Source organism: Ahaetulla prasina, chromosome 14 (assembly GCF_028640845.1).
Source record: "Ahaetulla prasina isolate Xishuangbanna chromosome 14, ASM2864084v1, whole genome shotgun sequence".
NCBI classification, from domain to species: Eukaryota; Metazoa; Chordata; class Lepidosauria; order Squamata; family Colubridae; genus Ahaetulla; species Ahaetulla prasina.
Genome location: NC_080552.1, coordinates 632,943 through 649,818, shown reverse-complemented (window position 1 = coordinate 649,818; position 16,876 = coordinate 632,943). Strand labels below are relative to the sequence as shown.

The 16,876-nt window shown below is 41.9% G+C and overlaps 1 protein-coding gene across 1 annotated transcript in view; it reads left to right on the top strand.

Moving 5' to 3' along the window:
• LOC131185294 (uncharacterized) overlaps positions 1-16,876 on the top strand; it is a 210,222-nt gene that overhangs the window by 11,256 nt on the left and 182,090 nt on the right. Inside the window, exons 6-10 of the mRNA XM_058157710.1 lie at positions 4,041-4,116; positions 5,431-5,583; positions 7,533-7,741; positions 8,735-8,826; positions 9,922-10,028. Of these exons, the coding sequence (XP_058013693.1) occupies positions 4,041-4,116; positions 5,431-5,583; positions 7,533-7,741; positions 8,735-8,826; positions 9,922-10,028 (637 nt within the window). The remainder of the gene's footprint in view (positions 1-4,040; positions 4,117-5,430; positions 5,584-7,532; positions 7,742-8,734; positions 8,827-9,921; positions 10,029-16,876) is intronic.

The window sequence follows — 16,876 nt, the reverse complement described above, 5'->3', positions numbered from 1 at the left end:
GAGCAGAGATATCTGGGGAGGGAAGTGAAAAAAGTCAAAATGGAAGCCATGAGGCCTTCTTCCCACCCAGCCTCTCATGAGTCGGGTGTGTGTGTGTGTGTATTTGTTTGTGAAGTTTGTGGAGCCTCCTTAAAACTGCTTTCAGGTTCTCAGCTCCATTTCCCAAGGTCTGGGCTTCAGATTCCATTTTATTTATTTATTTATATGTCAACAAGTACAAGGAAACAAGTAATAGTATAGACATAGACAGGGACGCAGTGGCTCAGGGCGTAGGATGTTGAGCTTGTCGATCGAAAGGTCGGCAGCTCAGCGGTTCGAATCCCTAGTGCTGCCATGTAACGGGGTGAGCTCCTGTTACTTGTCCCAGCTTCTGCCAACCTAGCAGTTTCGAAAGCACATAAAAATGCAAGTAGAAAAAATAGGGACCACCTTTGGTGGGAAGGTAACAGTGTTCCGTGCGCCTCTGGCGTTGAGTCATGCCGGCCACATGACCACGGAGACGTCTTCAGACAGCGCTGGCTCTTTGGCTTTGAAACAGAGATGAGCACCGCCCCCTAGTCGGCAACGACTAGCACGTATGTGCAAGGGGAACCTTTACCTTTACCTTAGACACGGACACATGAAAAAAAATTGGCATAAATAAAAGGATATAAATAAGCAAAACATATTCATAGGGCCTCTGTGGCTCAGGCTGCTAATGCAGCCTGTTATTAACAGCAGCTGCCTGCAATTATTGCAGGTTCTAGTCCCACCAGGCCAAGGTTGACTCAGCCTTCCATCCTTTATAAGGTAGGTAAAATGAGGACCCAGATTGTTGGGGGCAATAAGTTGACTTTGTATATAAATATACAAATATTTGCCTGGAGGCCGTACGGGTCTGGATGGGGAGAAACAGGCTCAAGCTCAATCCCCCCAAGACAGAGTGGCTGTGGATGCCGGCATCCCGGTACAGTCAGCTAAATCCGCGGCTGACCATCGGTGGCGAGTCATTGGCCCCGATGGAGAGGGTGCGCAACTTAGGCGTCCTCCTGGATGAACGGCTGTCTCTAGAAGATCATTTGACGGCCGTCTCCAGGAGAGCGTTCTACCAGGTTTGCCTGGTGCGCCAGTTGCGCCCCTTTCTGGACCGGGAGGCCCTTTGCACGGTCACCACGCCTTGTGACGCCTCGCCTGGATTACTGCAACGCCTCACATGGGGCTTCCTTGAAGGCATCCGGAGGCTGCAGTTAGTTCAGAATGCGGCTGCGGGTGATAGAGGAGCCTCGTGGCTCCCGTGATAACACCCATCCTGCGCAGGCTGCACTGGCTACCTGTGGCCTTCCGGTGCGCTTCAAGGTTTTGGTGACCACCTTTAAAGCGCCCATGGCATAGGGCCGGGTTATCTACGGGACCGCCTACTGCGCCCAGATACCCCCCCCCGCCCCGTGCGCCCTCACAGAGAGGGACCCCTCAGGGTGCCGCCAGCTAGGCAGTGTCGGTTGGCGACGCCCAGGGGAAGGGCCTTCTCTGTGGGGGCTCCCACCCTCTGGAACGAACTCCCCCCAGGACTCCGTCAACTTCCTGACCTTCGAACCTTCCGTCGCGAGCTCAAGACACATTTATTCATCTGTGCAGGACTGGCTTAGATTTTTAAATTTAGAGGGGTTTTAAATTGATTTTAATATTTATATTCGATATTTATATTTCTATTTTTAATAATTCGGGCGCTAGAATAAGTTTTTTAAGGATTATTTTAATTTGTATATTGATATTGATGTTTTATATGCCTGTAAACCGCCCTGAGTCCTTTGGGAGATAGGGCGGTATATAAATTCGAAGCTAAAAAAAAAAAAAAAAATAGAATGAAGACTGTGCCTGAGTCTCCGGAGAAGGGCGGGATATAAATGCAAATAATAATTTATTTATTTATTTATTTTTATTTATTAATCGCTATCTCCCGAAGGACTCAGTTTCCATTTAAAACATATAAATATAAATACAGAATAAAAACAATTAAGAAACTTATTAATAATAATAAATAAATAATAAATAAACATATAAAATGAGTACATATAAATAGACAGTAGGACAGGGATGGTAGGCACGCTGGTGCGCTTATGCACGCCCCCTTAGGGACCTTTAAGAAACATGAAAGGTCCATGGTAGACAGATTAACGGAAAAGGTTTGGGGATTAGAGAGACTAACAACAGGATCAGATAGAGTTCCAGACATTTACTACTCTATTGCAGAAGACTTCCTACAATCAAGATTAGAGTTTGAATCTACATTGAGTTTGAATCTATTGATAGCCCTTGTGTTATTACAGTTGAAATTAAAGTACTCATTTATAGGTAGGACATTTTGATAAATAATCTTATGAACTAAGCTTAGATCGGAATGTATTTTGATCTCTGAGCAACTGGCTTGAGGTCCCTGAAGTCTCCTTCAGGGAAGTGACTTTTCCAAGCTGGACAGGGGAAGGTTCCTGGGCTTGGCAGGCAGCAGCCCTTCTGGCTGGGTGCTGAGGCAGCAGGTGGCCAGGGTTTGCCCTCCAAGTGTTTGCCTGTCCTGGGGGAGATGTTGTATTCAGGCTCCAGCTCTTCAAGGAGGCTCCATTGGTTGCTGGACTTGGTGGGGCCTCCTTCAAGGATGGGGCCCACCAGAGGATAGTGTGGGGAGCAGGATATTGCCACTAGGCTGGCAGCTTCTGAAAGAGAAAGCTGAGCCTCGTGCCACATCGACCAGGCTCCTCTGTGGAAAGCAGAAAGCTCATTAAATGCATGTGAATGCTGTTAAATGAAACACCAGGTACCTCAGGGGTAGGAAAGACCCTGGGAGTCGTAGCTCAGGCCCAGGCCTGCCTGCCCTGGGTCCCCCAAGTCGCCACCCTCAAGGTACCCAGTGTGCAACACATTGCCCTTTGGGATTCCCCCAGGCCACAGCCTGCTCCCAACCCAGTTACTCAGCCATGCAAAAGCTGCTCAACAGAAAGAACTGGTATATAGAGGGTAATTACAGTCTGTTGGTCAAGGCCTGCTTCCCATCCAGCCACTGAAGGAAAGATGGGCTGAAGAAGCTAGGGATGCATGGAGGGCAGTTACAGTTTGTAGGTCTCAGCCTGATTCCCACCCACCCAGAGACTTGAAGGGCTCGACTGCTCCTCAACCAGCTACAGCATTTAATGGCCTACTTCCAGCCCAGGAAGAGCAGGAATGGAGGTCATTAAATGAGTCCATTTCGATTAGCAGCCATCACCACCTACAAACTTAATGGGCAGTCTCCAGTACAGTCATAAATCAAGGACTGCCTGTATATATATCCTGCCCTGAAAGAAAGAACCCCATCCTCAACTCTCAGAATTGTCCAGGATTGGGTTGATGGTACCAAAAGCTGTTAAGATGTTGCATAAGAATGGATGCACCACCTCTACCCTAGGTCTGCCACAGGTCACCTAAGGCTATTTCTGTACTAAATACTGGCCTGAAAACCAATTGAAATGGATCTAGTTAATGTGTTTCCTGTAGGGTTTTCTGTAAGCAGACGTCTGGCCACTTTCTTAATATTTCCCCAAAAAGAAAGGTTGGATCCAACTATAGGTCACTTCTCATGATTAAGGAGGGGCCAAGATAACAGCCAAAAGAATCCTGTCCATTTCCTCAGGAGTCACTGGTTCAAAATCATCACAGATCATGCCACAAAGTTAAGCTCTGAGCACCTCAGTTGGACCTGCCCAGTCAGAGTCCAGGCTGGAGCAGATCTGAGTGACTTTAGCTACCAGATGACCACAATATACGGTATCTCTGAGAGGCCATATAGCTGGTCCTGTGGCCTGTCTCTAACTAATAGGGACCAGGTCACCCACAACAGAGCCACTGGGAAGTACATAAGGTAGACACAATAAGGGTAGAAGAATATTGACATTTCACCATTCTCATTGCCATAATATACTGTAAATCCTAACATGGAGTTTTACCCAGTCCAATCAGACTTATTCTGAGTTTTCTTCCAACAGTGCTCCAGGTACCTCTTGAATTTCATCACTTTCTTTTCTTTTTTTCAGGGGAGATTTCAACTCTACTATTGAAGACTTATGCCAGTTTTCTATGCCACAATATGCCTGTGGCTATGTAGAAAAGGTATCTTTGGCTTTTGAATATCTTCAAGAAAGTGATTTTTTTCTTTTTTTAAAAATAGTATTTATTGAAGTTCCAACATTAAAACACAGTACAAAAGTACAACACAGAAAGAAAAAAACATAAAAAAACCAACAACGTAACAAAACATTTCCCACTAATTACAGCTTTTCTATATCGGTATCTCTATCATAACAAGCATATTTACAAAAATTCTAATTCTATATATCTCTATTTTAAATTACAACCCACACATATTTCCAGAGACATCTAATGCGAAATGCTTTGTTAAATATTTAAGAAAGTGATTTCTTAAATAACCATTTTGAAAGCTCAGTTGGACAGTGTTATCAAACACTCAGCTCAGCTAATTGACCAGTCCTGAGAATGAATATTTTAGGAATTGGTTTGCTACAAGTTTGAAAAAACTATTTTTGATAGTTTTTGATTCAACAGATCATAATTATTTAGAAAATTGTAAGAAAGGATATGGCCAGAATAGAAATAAAGAGCACAAAGAAAAGACGAGAGTTTGGGCTTCACAATGCAAAAGACAATTGGAAGGACGTATCCTGTTCAGGATCACATCTGGAGAGAAATAATTTACCCTACACACACAAATACACACTTTAAACAAAAAAAGGCTCCATAATTTGCAGTTTGCATTAGAAAAATAAAAATCCTGCTAGAAGGAAACAACTTTTCCAATGAAATCCCAGCCTCTATAGGAAAAAATGAATGAAAGCGAAGACCAAGGAATGAGGTATATCTCCGCATATAGCCAAAGCAAATAGAATAGAATAGAATAGAATTCTTATTGGCCAAGTGTGATTGGACACACAAGGAATTGGTCTTGGTTCATATGCTCTCAGTCTACATAAAAGAAAAGATACCTTCATCAAGGTACAACACTTACAACACTTAATAACAAATTTAACACTTAATGATACACTTAATAATAGTCATAGGCTACAAATAAGCAATCCGCCCTGAGTCTTCGGAGAAGGGCGGGATATAAATGTAAATTAAAAAAAAATCAGGAAACAATGAAATCGTAAGGATACAAGCAACAAAGTTACAGTCATAAGTGGAAGGAGATAGGTGATGGGAATGATGAAAAGATTAATAGTAGTGCACATTTAGTAAATGGGTGAAAATGGGTGTGTAAAGCACTAGACCCAGAGTCACCAACCCCACTGGTTATTGGCAACGACCTCAGAGTTGTGAAACTGGACATTTGAGGCTTCTCTTAATATTTGTACATTTGTTCTTTCAGTGAAAATAACACAACCAACTAACAATGGTTTTGTGCTTCAGGTTTCCAATCTAACCCCAAGAAAACTGGTCTCCATTCTCAAGTGCTCTCTGAGGGACCCTGCCGCCCAGCCTGATCAAGAGGCTTTCTTGCTGCTTTTTGAAGGAGTTAATCTCAGCACTTTGCAGGATGCTCTGAATCAGATGAGCATGGAGGTAAGGCAGCTGCAACCAGGGCCATTAGTGATGATGGTGGAGCATTGCTGCAAGTTCCTGGAGACTATATGAGCTTTAAGTTTGTTTCTCAGTTTATCATTTGTAAGTGAGGAAGTGAATGCCTCATTCAAATGAAGTTTGTGGCATCATTTTCTAGTATAATATGAACAGGCATATTCATAGGCAAGAAAATGGTAAGGGTTCACCTATCCATTCTAGAAGAGTTCAAATCACCAGCACCACATTCCAGAGTTCTAAAGAAGCTGGCAGATTTGATCTCTGAATTACTGAATCATATATTTCCAAGATCCTGAAGCACCAGGGAACTACCAATGGACTGGAAAAGAGCTGATGTGGTTCCCATCTTCAAAAAGGAAGGGAAATGGATCCCGGAAATTACAGATCAATCAATACTAGGGAAGATTTTGGAAAAAATAAGGAATAATCTGCAAACATCTAGAGGCAAGCAAAGTTATAACCAGAAGCCAACATGGGTTGGTCAAAAATAAATCTTGCCATATAAATCTTATTGCATTCTTCGACAAAGTGACTAAATTAGTGGACCGGTGAAATGCTATGGACGTAATATACTTAGACTTCAGTAAGGCATTTTACAAACTAAACCACAAAATAAATATGCAATGGGGTACCCCAAGGTTCTGTCTTAGATCCAGTACTCTTCAACATCTTCATAAATGATTTAGATGAGACACCAAGCTGAGGCAAATAGCCAATACTTTAGAACATAGGCTCAAGACCCAGAAGGATATTGACAAACTTGAGGTTTTTTTTTTGTTTACATTTATACCCCGCCCTTCTCCGAAGACTCAGGGCGGCTTACAATGTATAAGGCAATAGTCTCATTCTATTTGTATATTTTTTACAAAGTCAACTTATTGCCCCCCCAGCAATCTGGGTCCTCATTTTACCTACCTTATAAAGGGTGGAAGGCTGAGTCAACCTTGGGCCGGGCTCGAACCTGCAGTAATTGCAGGCTTTGTGTTCTAATAACAGGCTTCTCTATTGCCTGAGCTATCCCGGCCCCTCAGCTCAGCCAATCTAAGAAAATGAAATTTAAGGTTAGAAAAGTAAAGTTTTATACTTAGGCAAGAAAAACCAAATGCACAGGTATAGAATAGGAGGTACCTGACTCAATAGCAGTAACTGTGAGAGTGATCTAGGAATTCTAGTTGATAACAACTGGAATATGAACCTGGAATGTATTGCAGCCACAAAAAAAACCAATGCAGTCCTAGGCTGCATTAACAGAGAGATAGAATCTAGATCATGTGAACTATTAGTACCACTTTATAATGCCTTGGTAAGACCACAATTGGAATACTGCATCCAGTTTTGGTTGCCATGATACAAAAAAGATGTTGAGACTCTAGAGTCTAGAAAGAGCTCAGAGAAGAGCAACAGAGATGATTAGGGGACTGGAGGCTAAATCATGATGAATGGTTGCAGGAACTGTGTATGTCTAGTGTAAGGAAGAGAAGGACTTCTTGGGGTGACATGATAGCATTCTTCAAATACCTAAGGGGCTGCCATAAAGAAGGGGGGATCAACTTATTCAGACATGTGAGGGTAGGGCAAGGAGCAACAGATGTAAACTTATCAAAGAGAGATCTAACCTAGAACTAAGGAGAAATTTCCTGATAGTGTGAACAATTAATCAGTGAAACTGCTTGCCTTCGGAAGTAGTGAGTGCTCCATCATTGTAGGTTTTTAAGAAGAGATTGGACAGCCACTTGTCTGAAAAGTTATAAGGTTTCTTGCCTAAGTAGGGGGTTGGATTAGAAGATCTCCAAGGTGCCTTCCAACTCTGTTATTCTGTTTTATGGGAAATTAATAAGAGGGGGCTTTATTTTCCTTCTGCTTTCCTCTGACATACATAAAAGCAATCAGTTTGCCCAAAGATACTCAAATTAATGGCGCTGCTGTTTTAGATCTCCAGAGACCAGATGTTACCAGCTTTCAAAAGATTTTTGCTGAATGCAGCATGGGAAAAAATTAAGACAGATCCTCTGGTATCGAATGCTGGCTTCCTCTCCTCTTGGTTCCAAGAGACGATGCACTCTTACTTGACGGATGTACACACCAACATCTTAGACTGCATGACTCAAATCCCAATCACCTGTGATGGCTTCAGAACAATGTATGTAACAACTATTTGAATGGGTTTTAAAAATTATTTCTTATTAAAAAGCTTTTACCCAGCTAAAAGAGAAATACAGAAGTATAAAAGAAAAAAGAAAAAGGAAGAAGTGATGAAAAGAATACTTTAAAAGGGGGAAGGATAGTTAAGAAGCTACTTTCACCTTCCTTTACCAACAAAATCATTCTCCCTCCTTCCTCCTAAATGTTACAACAATCTCTTCAGACCCTATAACCATCTGAATGTTAGCCATTTTATATAAGACTAAGGGAGAGGGAGAGCTTCACAAATTTGATTTGTTATTGTTGTCAGGTGACTCATTTATTGAATATTTATTGGATCTATATTTCAATTTTTTATCCACAGATGGCTTTTTAGATAGCTATCTAAAAGTTTGCTCAGTACATTACAATGCATTTTCAGACTCATCACTCTGAATGTAAGAATTTCTGTAAAGAATTTGCCCTTTGCCCTGGTGCGCTTGTCCCCTAAGCCAGGGGTCCCCAACCCCCAGTCCATGGATCAGCACCAGTCTGCACCATGGCCAGCAACCAGTCCACGTAAACAAGTGAAGCCCCATCTGCAGGATACAGGCAGCATGCAAGACCACGCCCCCTCCGGTATGCGGACAAATATCTCTCCACTGGTCCCTAGTGCCCAAAAAGTTGGGGCAAGTTCCAAACTGCATAGCAAAATTCAGAAAAGTACAAATTTCTATATTATTTGTGTTGTGCCCATTTGCAGAGACATTTGCAAATTATGCATAACCCTCCCAGATATTCTAAATGGTTGTCTAGATATTGCAGACAAAATATAGACTCTACAGTTAATGTGAGGCTCTTAATGCAGGATAGTATTCAGCTAGCCTACTAGGTTTGAAGCAAGTGAGATGAGAACTAAAATTTGAATCCTAAAGACCACTATCCACAAAAGGAATGTTTGTAACATATCTACATTTACAGGATTTTTGATTATTTATCTTCCTTTCATTAGTGTCCAGGCCTTAGACAGTGTGTACCCTGATATGGATCACAGCACAAGGCAGTTGGTGACCAGCTGGATTGGAAGATTTCTTACTGTATTCCGTAAGTGAGGGAGTGGGAGATACAGAGCAATCTCCCACTCCTGATTCACATTTGAAATAAATTATAATTCCAGCTAAAAAGCACAATTTGGTCATTAGCACAACTTAGAAATAACTTCCTATGTTTCATTGTATAAGAGTTCTTCCCATACTGATTCAGGAGACTAAAGTAAACAAAGCCACTACAAGTTCTCTATTGCTGTACTGTGAAAAGGTCCACTTCCTTAATAAATCACAGATAAATCAGAAATGGGAGATATTGGCCTTAGGTTGAAAAAAATTCAGCTGCTGGAATTCTTGTGGAGAATCGCTCGGCCTCTTGCTAAAGAGAACTTCTTAAAAAAACTATTTACTTGATTCTCCGCCAAGGAGATTGAGTATTTGCTGTTGAGTATGTGGTTAAATTACTTAGGTGAGGTGGGTAGTATAGGAATTTAATAATTAAAATGTGCTCCATTGTGCATTCCATTTAATTTGGAGATTCTAAACCAGTTATCTCAGTCTCAGCAAATTATATAATTTGCATGATGCATGTCATTACTCAAGCCCCTGCAGATAGCAATGACTGGGTGCAGCCCTGCCAAAAGATGGGGGGAGTCAGAAAAGTGGCTATAGCTATGTACTCCAAGACTCCATTCAAATGCATTGTGATGCACCTTAAAAAAACAGCTCTCATGATCTGTGTGGTCAAAGTTGTTGTGTTAATTTACCTGCTTTCCCTTTTCTTTGACTTTGGATCTGATAATTCTAGCATGCTAGTTAAGGATACTCCATTTCAGCATAATAGTATAGTATGAGCTGCCATCATTTGCATCTTAAGTTCATTTCACAAATGTCACATGTAATATGTGCTATGTTATTCAAATAGATGCAATGTCAGTCTCTCATCCTCCCCGCCAGGCCATTGGCTCTGCTCCTCAGCCTCTCTCAGCTTGGTGTCCTCTGGATCTAAACTGTGAGAATTCTCAAAAATAAGGTGGATGGTTGGGAATTTTGGGAATTATAGCCCAGTAACACAGAGGTTTGCTCTACCAACCCCTCTTCCAACCTAGGTCCCCTCTAATTTCTTTTTATATTCCTTTATATTGACTTTCAGGGTGCCAGAAAAGATCACCTAAAGAATGGATACAAAGCAACTGGAAAAGCTTTCAAAACCATGCCTCCTATAATGACTTCACAAAGATCTGGAGTGGTTTTGATGGGGTAAGATTGTTTTTCCTTCACTTTATTGGCCTTTGATAAAGAGTTTCAACTAGCAAAATCTTTTAAACATTCAACAGTACTAAATAAATCCTGTAAACTTTTTGTTCTAAGGTCAAGGCACTCCAGTCACATAAAGAAGTTAGGTCAGTTTTTAAACAGGTGCTACGTCAGGCAAAGTGAAAGGTACCCTGAGGCACACTTGCTCTTTAAAAAACAATCAATAAGAATTCTGCACATGTTTGAAAATGTTTGGAAATAAATAAAAATTATCACAAAAAAGAATGCTTATTTGTATCTTGCATATCAGCCCACTGGGCAAATCCATGGTCCTTAAAAATTCTTTTAAGGAGGTATTTTATCATCAAAATCATTATTTTTGCTTTTGAGCCCATAGGTCACACAAGACAGTCAACTAGTTAGGTTGTTCTTTAGCTATTTCAGCTTAATCATAACATAACATAACATAACATAACATAACATAACATAACATAACATAACATAACATAACATAACATAACATAACATAACATAACATAACATAACATAACATAACATAACATAACATAACATAATAACAAAGTTGGAAGGGACCTTGGAGGTCTTCTAGTCCAACCCCCTGCCGAGGCAGGAAACCCTACATCATCTCATACAAATGGCTATCCAACAATTTCTTTAAAATTTCCAGTGTTGGAGCATTCACAACTTCTGCAAGCAAGTTGTTCCACTGATTCATTGTTCTGACTGTCAGGAAATTTCTCCTTCATTCTAAGTTGCTTCTCTCCTTGATCAGTTTCCACCCATTGCTTCTTGTTCTACCCTCAGGTGCTTTGGAGAATAGTTTGATTCCCTCTTCTTTGTGGCAACCCCTGAGATATTGTAACACTACTATCATGTCTCCCCTAGTCCTTCTTTTCATTAAACTAGACATACCCAATTCCTGCAACCGTGCCATCGATGTGGTCCTTGAACTTCCCCTCCTAGGATGGCGGCGTGGAGGGTGTGGTGGTGGTAAACGGCCAGGAGAAAGCTGCTCTTTTCGAGAGGTCCTCTTGGAAGGCTGCCTTGGAAAGGGAAAGTGGGAGGGGCAGAGATTTCTCCTCAAGGTCCCCTTGGAAGGCTGGGTTGGAAGGGAAAGTGGGAGGGGCAGAGATTTCTTCCTCGGGTCCTTCTAGAGTCCTTGAGAAACTGATATCATACAAGGTTAATAAAATTATACTCCTCCTCCTCATTGATGAGTTTTTCATCCTGAAATTGATTGAAACATTGTACCATCATATGCTGCCATAGTATAGTGTTAACAACATCTGTAAAGATGATATATGAGCATGACACTAAGTTTTTTCTATATTTCCCCCTTTATTGAAAAACTTCCATCATGCTTCTTTCTGAAAACAAAGGTCATTATAATATACCTCATTATATATTTGATTTGATGATATTTCAGTTAATAAATACCATTTAAGGTGTTAAGCTTCTTTTCTTTTTCAGCAGCAAAGTGAATTACAACTTTAAAGAACTTTATTACTTTATATTCATTTATTTTAAGTATAGATTTTAGATTTTTAAACAAATATGTTTAGAGCTTTTATATCTTTCAAGTTATTCAAATTATCCCCTCAGCAGGTATATAATGGCATCCAATTCCAATATCATGTTGGGGCTTTTGAGCAAGGGAGGAGGAACGTGAGCACCACCTTTCGAGCTGGCATTCCAGGATTTCCCTTTGTTTAGAGCTGGGAATCCTCCTTCCCCCTTTTGCACTCCCTCCCTCCCTCCCTCTCTCTCTCTCTCTCTCTCTCTCTCTCACACACACACACACACACACACACACACACACACACACACAGACTTCTAAAGTCGATTGGCACAATGAAAGGCAAAGACCACAATTGTTTTAAGAAAGAAGCTTTAGCAGGGAGGGGGGGATGGGAGGGTGTTTTAAGTTTTGGCAAACAGCCAGGCCAACTGTATTGGAGAAGGTCACACAACTGGCCTTAACATTTTAGCTGCTGTCTTTTTCCTCACACTTGGGTTTAATGATATTAGAGACCCTTATTGCCCTGCCAAAAAAAAAAAAAAAAGAGCCACCCCAACGTCTATGAAAATTAACCTTCTCTGCCAAGAGACACTGTGCAGGGTATTTTCACTATTGGTGTGCATACAGGCTTAGATTTGTGCTGGGTTCTTAGTGCTTAGAGCACTGACCTTCAGAGGCACCCTGGTCCCTTGGAAGCTAAAGGAGGACTCATTTTCATGCTTGCAGTTGTATTGTCAATTTCTGTGAGACAATGTTGTTGAAGTAACTCACTCACTCATTCATTCATTCATTCATTCCTTGTGTGTCCAATCACACTTAGCCAATAAAAATTCTATTCTATTCTATTCTATTCATTCATTCATTCATTCATTTTATTTTGTCAAATACATATTAAATAATTATATAAATATAAGCATGAATTGAATACATAAAAGGAATACAACTAAAGGGAACATTAGGACAGGGACGGTAGGCACGCTGGTGCTCTTATGCACGCCCCTTACAGACCTCTTAGGAATGGGGTGAGGACAATACTAGATAGTCTTTGGTTAAGGCTTTGGGGATTTTGGGAAGAGACCACAGAGTCAGGTAGCACATTCCAGGCATTAACAACTCTGTTACTGAAGTCACATTTTCTGCAATCTAGATTGGAGGTTCACTTTAAGTTTGAATCTATTGTGTTCTCGTGTATTGTTGTGGTTGAAGCTGAAGTAGTCATTGATAGGAAGTACATTGTAGCAGATAATTTTATGAGCTATGCTCAGGTCATACCAAAGGCGGCGTAGTTCTAAATTTTCTAAAGCTGGGAATCCTCCTTCCCCCTTTTGCACTTTTATTGTTTTTCGTTCAAATAAATATTCATGTTATTTTACTTGGCTCTATCTTTATTTTTTACATTGACCAGTAGCTGCCTCATTTCCCACCCTCGGCTTATACTCGAGTCAATAGTTTTTCCCAGTTTTTGTGGTAAAATTAGGTGCCTCGGCTTATATTCGGATCGGCTTATACTCGAGTATATACGGTAATTTGGAGATTCTAAACCAGTTATCTCAGTCTCAGCAAACTTGTGTTCCTAATCTGTTTTTTGTGGTGCTATTTTTGATAGGTTGGATTGTTTTTTCCTTTTGTGTAAAGACAGATGCAAAAAATGAGTTAAGTAGATCTGCTTTCTCCCTGTTGTTTGTCACCTTCTTGCCACTTTCTCCCAGCAATGGGCCAATTGTTTCCTTGACTTTTTTCTTGTTTTTAACATGTTGGAAGAAGATTTTTTGGTTATTTTTTACTTTTGTCGCTAGCCTTTGTTCGTTGTGAGCCTTAGCTTTCCTCACTTCATCTTTACAGGCTCGGGCTATTTGCTTATATTCTGCCCCTCTTTCCACTTTTTATACGTGTCCTTTTTGTTTTTCAATTTGTCAGATAGTTCTTTATGTATCCATGCTGGTTTCTTTTGAGATTTATTATTTTTCTTCTTCATTGGTCTTGTGCTAGACTGGACTTTTATAATCTCACTTTTCAAAATTTCCCAAGCTTCTTGAGTTGTTTTCCCCTTGAGGATTCTCATCCATGGAATCCTTCTTAAGCTCTCTCTAAGTTTATTGAAATTAGCTCTCTTAAAGTTCAAGACTCTAGTTTGACTTTGTTCTATTACTTGTGTTTGCATAATGTTGAATTCCAGTATTGTGTGATCACTTGCCCCCAAGTTTCCTGTAGCTTCAACACCTTCTATCATTTCATCTCTGTTAGTGAGAACTAAGTCCAATATGGCTGATCCCCTTGTTCCCTTCTCTACTTTTTGGGAAATGAAGTTGTCTGCTAGGTTTATTAGAAACCTGTTGGATCTTCCACTTGGTGCAGAGTTTGTCTCCCAGTTGATGTCAGGGTAGTTAAAATCCCCCATTACTACTGTGATGTGCTTCCTACATACCTTAGTTAGCTGACTAGCAAAAAGTTCATCTACTTCCTCTGTTTGGTTGGGTGGCCTATAGTATAGACCTATGACAATATCATTCCCCCCCCTTTAATATTGACCCAAATGCCTTCAAGATAATTTTCATCATTGTTGTCCTCTATTTCTGTAGAGATGTAGTTATTTCTTATTTATTTATTTATTTATTTATTTATTTATTTATTTATTTATTTATTTATTTATTTATTTATTTATTTATTTATTTATTTGATTTCTATACCGCCCTTCTCCCGAAGGACTCAGGGCGGTGTACAGGCAAAAATAAAACAGACAGTACAATATATAATTTAAAATGCAATTAAAAAACTTATTTTAAAATTGGCCTGAAAATTAAAATATACAGTGAGCTAAAACCCCATTTAAAATTAGTTAATAAAAATTTTAAAAATTTGATAAAATTCAATTTAAGACAGCCCCGCGCAAATAAAAAGATGCGTCTTCAGTTCGCGACGGAATGTCCGAAGGTCAGGTATTTGGCGTAAACCCGGGGGAAGTTCGTTCCAGAGTGTGGGAGCCCCCACAGAGAAGGACCTTCCCCTGGGGGCCGCCAGCCGACATTGCTTGGCGGAAGGCACCCTGAGAAGTCCCTCTCTGTGAGAGCGTACGGGTCGGTGGGAGGCATGTGGTAATAGCAGGCGGTCCCGTAAGTACCCAGGCCCTAAGCCATGGAGCGCTTTAAAGGTCGTAACCAGCACCTTAAAGCGCACTCGAAAGCCACAGGCAGCCAGTGCAGTCTGCGCAGGAGCGGTGTTATATGGGAGCTACGCTATACTATATGTAGTGCAACTCCACCTCCTCTTTTATTTGGTCTATTTCTTTTAAATAATTTATATCCCTCTAGCTGTATGTTCCGTTCGTCGGTTTCATCCCACCAAGTTTCCGTAATGGCAACAATATCATATCTGCCCTCATTTACTTGAATTTCTAATTCACCCTGTTTATTCCTCATACTCTGTGCATTGGTGTATAGACATTTGAGTCCATTTTGATTGACCTTGTGTCACATGTTTATTGGACCCGTGTCCAATAAACCACATGTTTATTGGATCCGTGTCCCTCCTGGTTGGTGCTGGCCACACAGGAGGTTACACGAGGTTGGCTCCGGGGAATTGTGAATGCTTCTTTGATGGAGGGTGTCTTCCCTACCGTCCTGAAAGAGGCGGTGGTGAGGCCCCTCCTCAAGAAACCTTCCCTGGACCCAACCGTTTTAGCAAATTATCGTCCAGTCTCCAACCTTTGCTTTGTTGAGAGTTGGTGGCGCATCAGCTCCCTCGGTACCTGGATGAAACTGTCTATCAAGACCCGTGCCAGTCCGGTTTCCAGCCTGGGTACAGCACGGAGACAGCATTGGTCACGCTGGTTGATGATCTCTGAAGGGCCCGGGATAGGGGTTGTTCCTCTGCCCTGGTCCTGTTAGATCTCTCAGCGGCTTTTGATACCATTGACCATGGTATCCTGCTGCGACGGCTGGAGGAGTTAGGAGTGGGGGGCACCGTTTTTCGGTGGTTCTCCTCCTTCCTCTCCGACCGATCGCAGATGGTGTTGGCAGGGGGGGCAGAGATCGGCCGCGAGGTGCCTCTTATGTGGGGTGCCACAGGGGTCGGTTCTTTCGCCCCTCTTGTTCAACATCTATATGAAGCCGCTGGGTGAGATCATCCGTGGTTTTGGGGTGAGGTGTCATCTGTACGCTGACGATACGCAGCTGTACATTTCCACCCCAAACCACCCCAGTGAAGCCATCATAGTGATGTCCCAGTGCCTGTAGGCCGTACGGGTCTGGATGGGGGAAAAACAGGCTCCAGCTCAATCCAGCCAAGACCGAGTGGCTGTGGATGCCAGCATCCCGGTATAATCAGCTGAGGCCATCGCTGACTGTGGGGAGGGCGAATCTTTGGCCCCCACGGAGAGGGTTCATAATCTAGGCATCCTTCTGGATGCACGGCTGTCGTTAGAAGAACAAATGACAGCCGTCACCAGAGGAGCTTTTTATCAGGTACACCTGATACACCAGTTATGTCCCTTCTTGGACCGGGATTCCCTATGCACAGTCACTCATAATAATAATAATGATAATAATAATAATAATAATATTTTAATTTGTATACTGCCCTTCTCCTGAAGGACTCAGGGCGGTGAACAACCAAATGCCCTCGTCATTTCCCGCCTGGATTACTGCAACGCTCTCTACATGGGGCTCCCCTTGAAGAGTACCCGGAGGCTTCAACTGGTCCAGAATGCGGCCGCGCGGGTGATTGAGGGAGCGGCTTGAAGCTCCCATATAACACCTATCCTGCGCAGGCTGCACTGGCTTCCGGTTGCCTTCCGGGTGCAATTCAAAGTGTTGGTTCTCACCTTTAAAGCGCTTCATGGCTTAGGACCGGGTTACTTACAGGACCGCCTCCTGCTACCGGTGGCCTCCCATCGACCAGTGCGCTCCCACAGAGAGGGTCTCCTCAGGGTGCCGTCGGCTAGATAATGTCGACTGGCGACCCCCAGGGGGAGGGCCTTCTCTGTGGGGGCTCCAGCCCTCTGGAACGAGCTACCCCCAGGGATACGCCAACTCCCTGACCTCCGGGCCTTATGACGTGAGTTGAAGACTATTCCATCGTGCAGGACTGGCCTAATAGTTTTAATGGGGATTTTAATAGTTTTTAGTATTTTCAGCCTATCTAAATTAATCTTTTAAATCTGTTTTTAATTTTTGTATTTGTTTGTTCTTAGTTGGCTGTAAACCGCCCTGAGTCCTTTGGGAGAAGGGTGGTATAGAAATTGAAATAATAAATAAATAAATAAATAAAATACTGTCTACATAACCTGTGTTGTGCCTGACTGCCCCTACTTTCT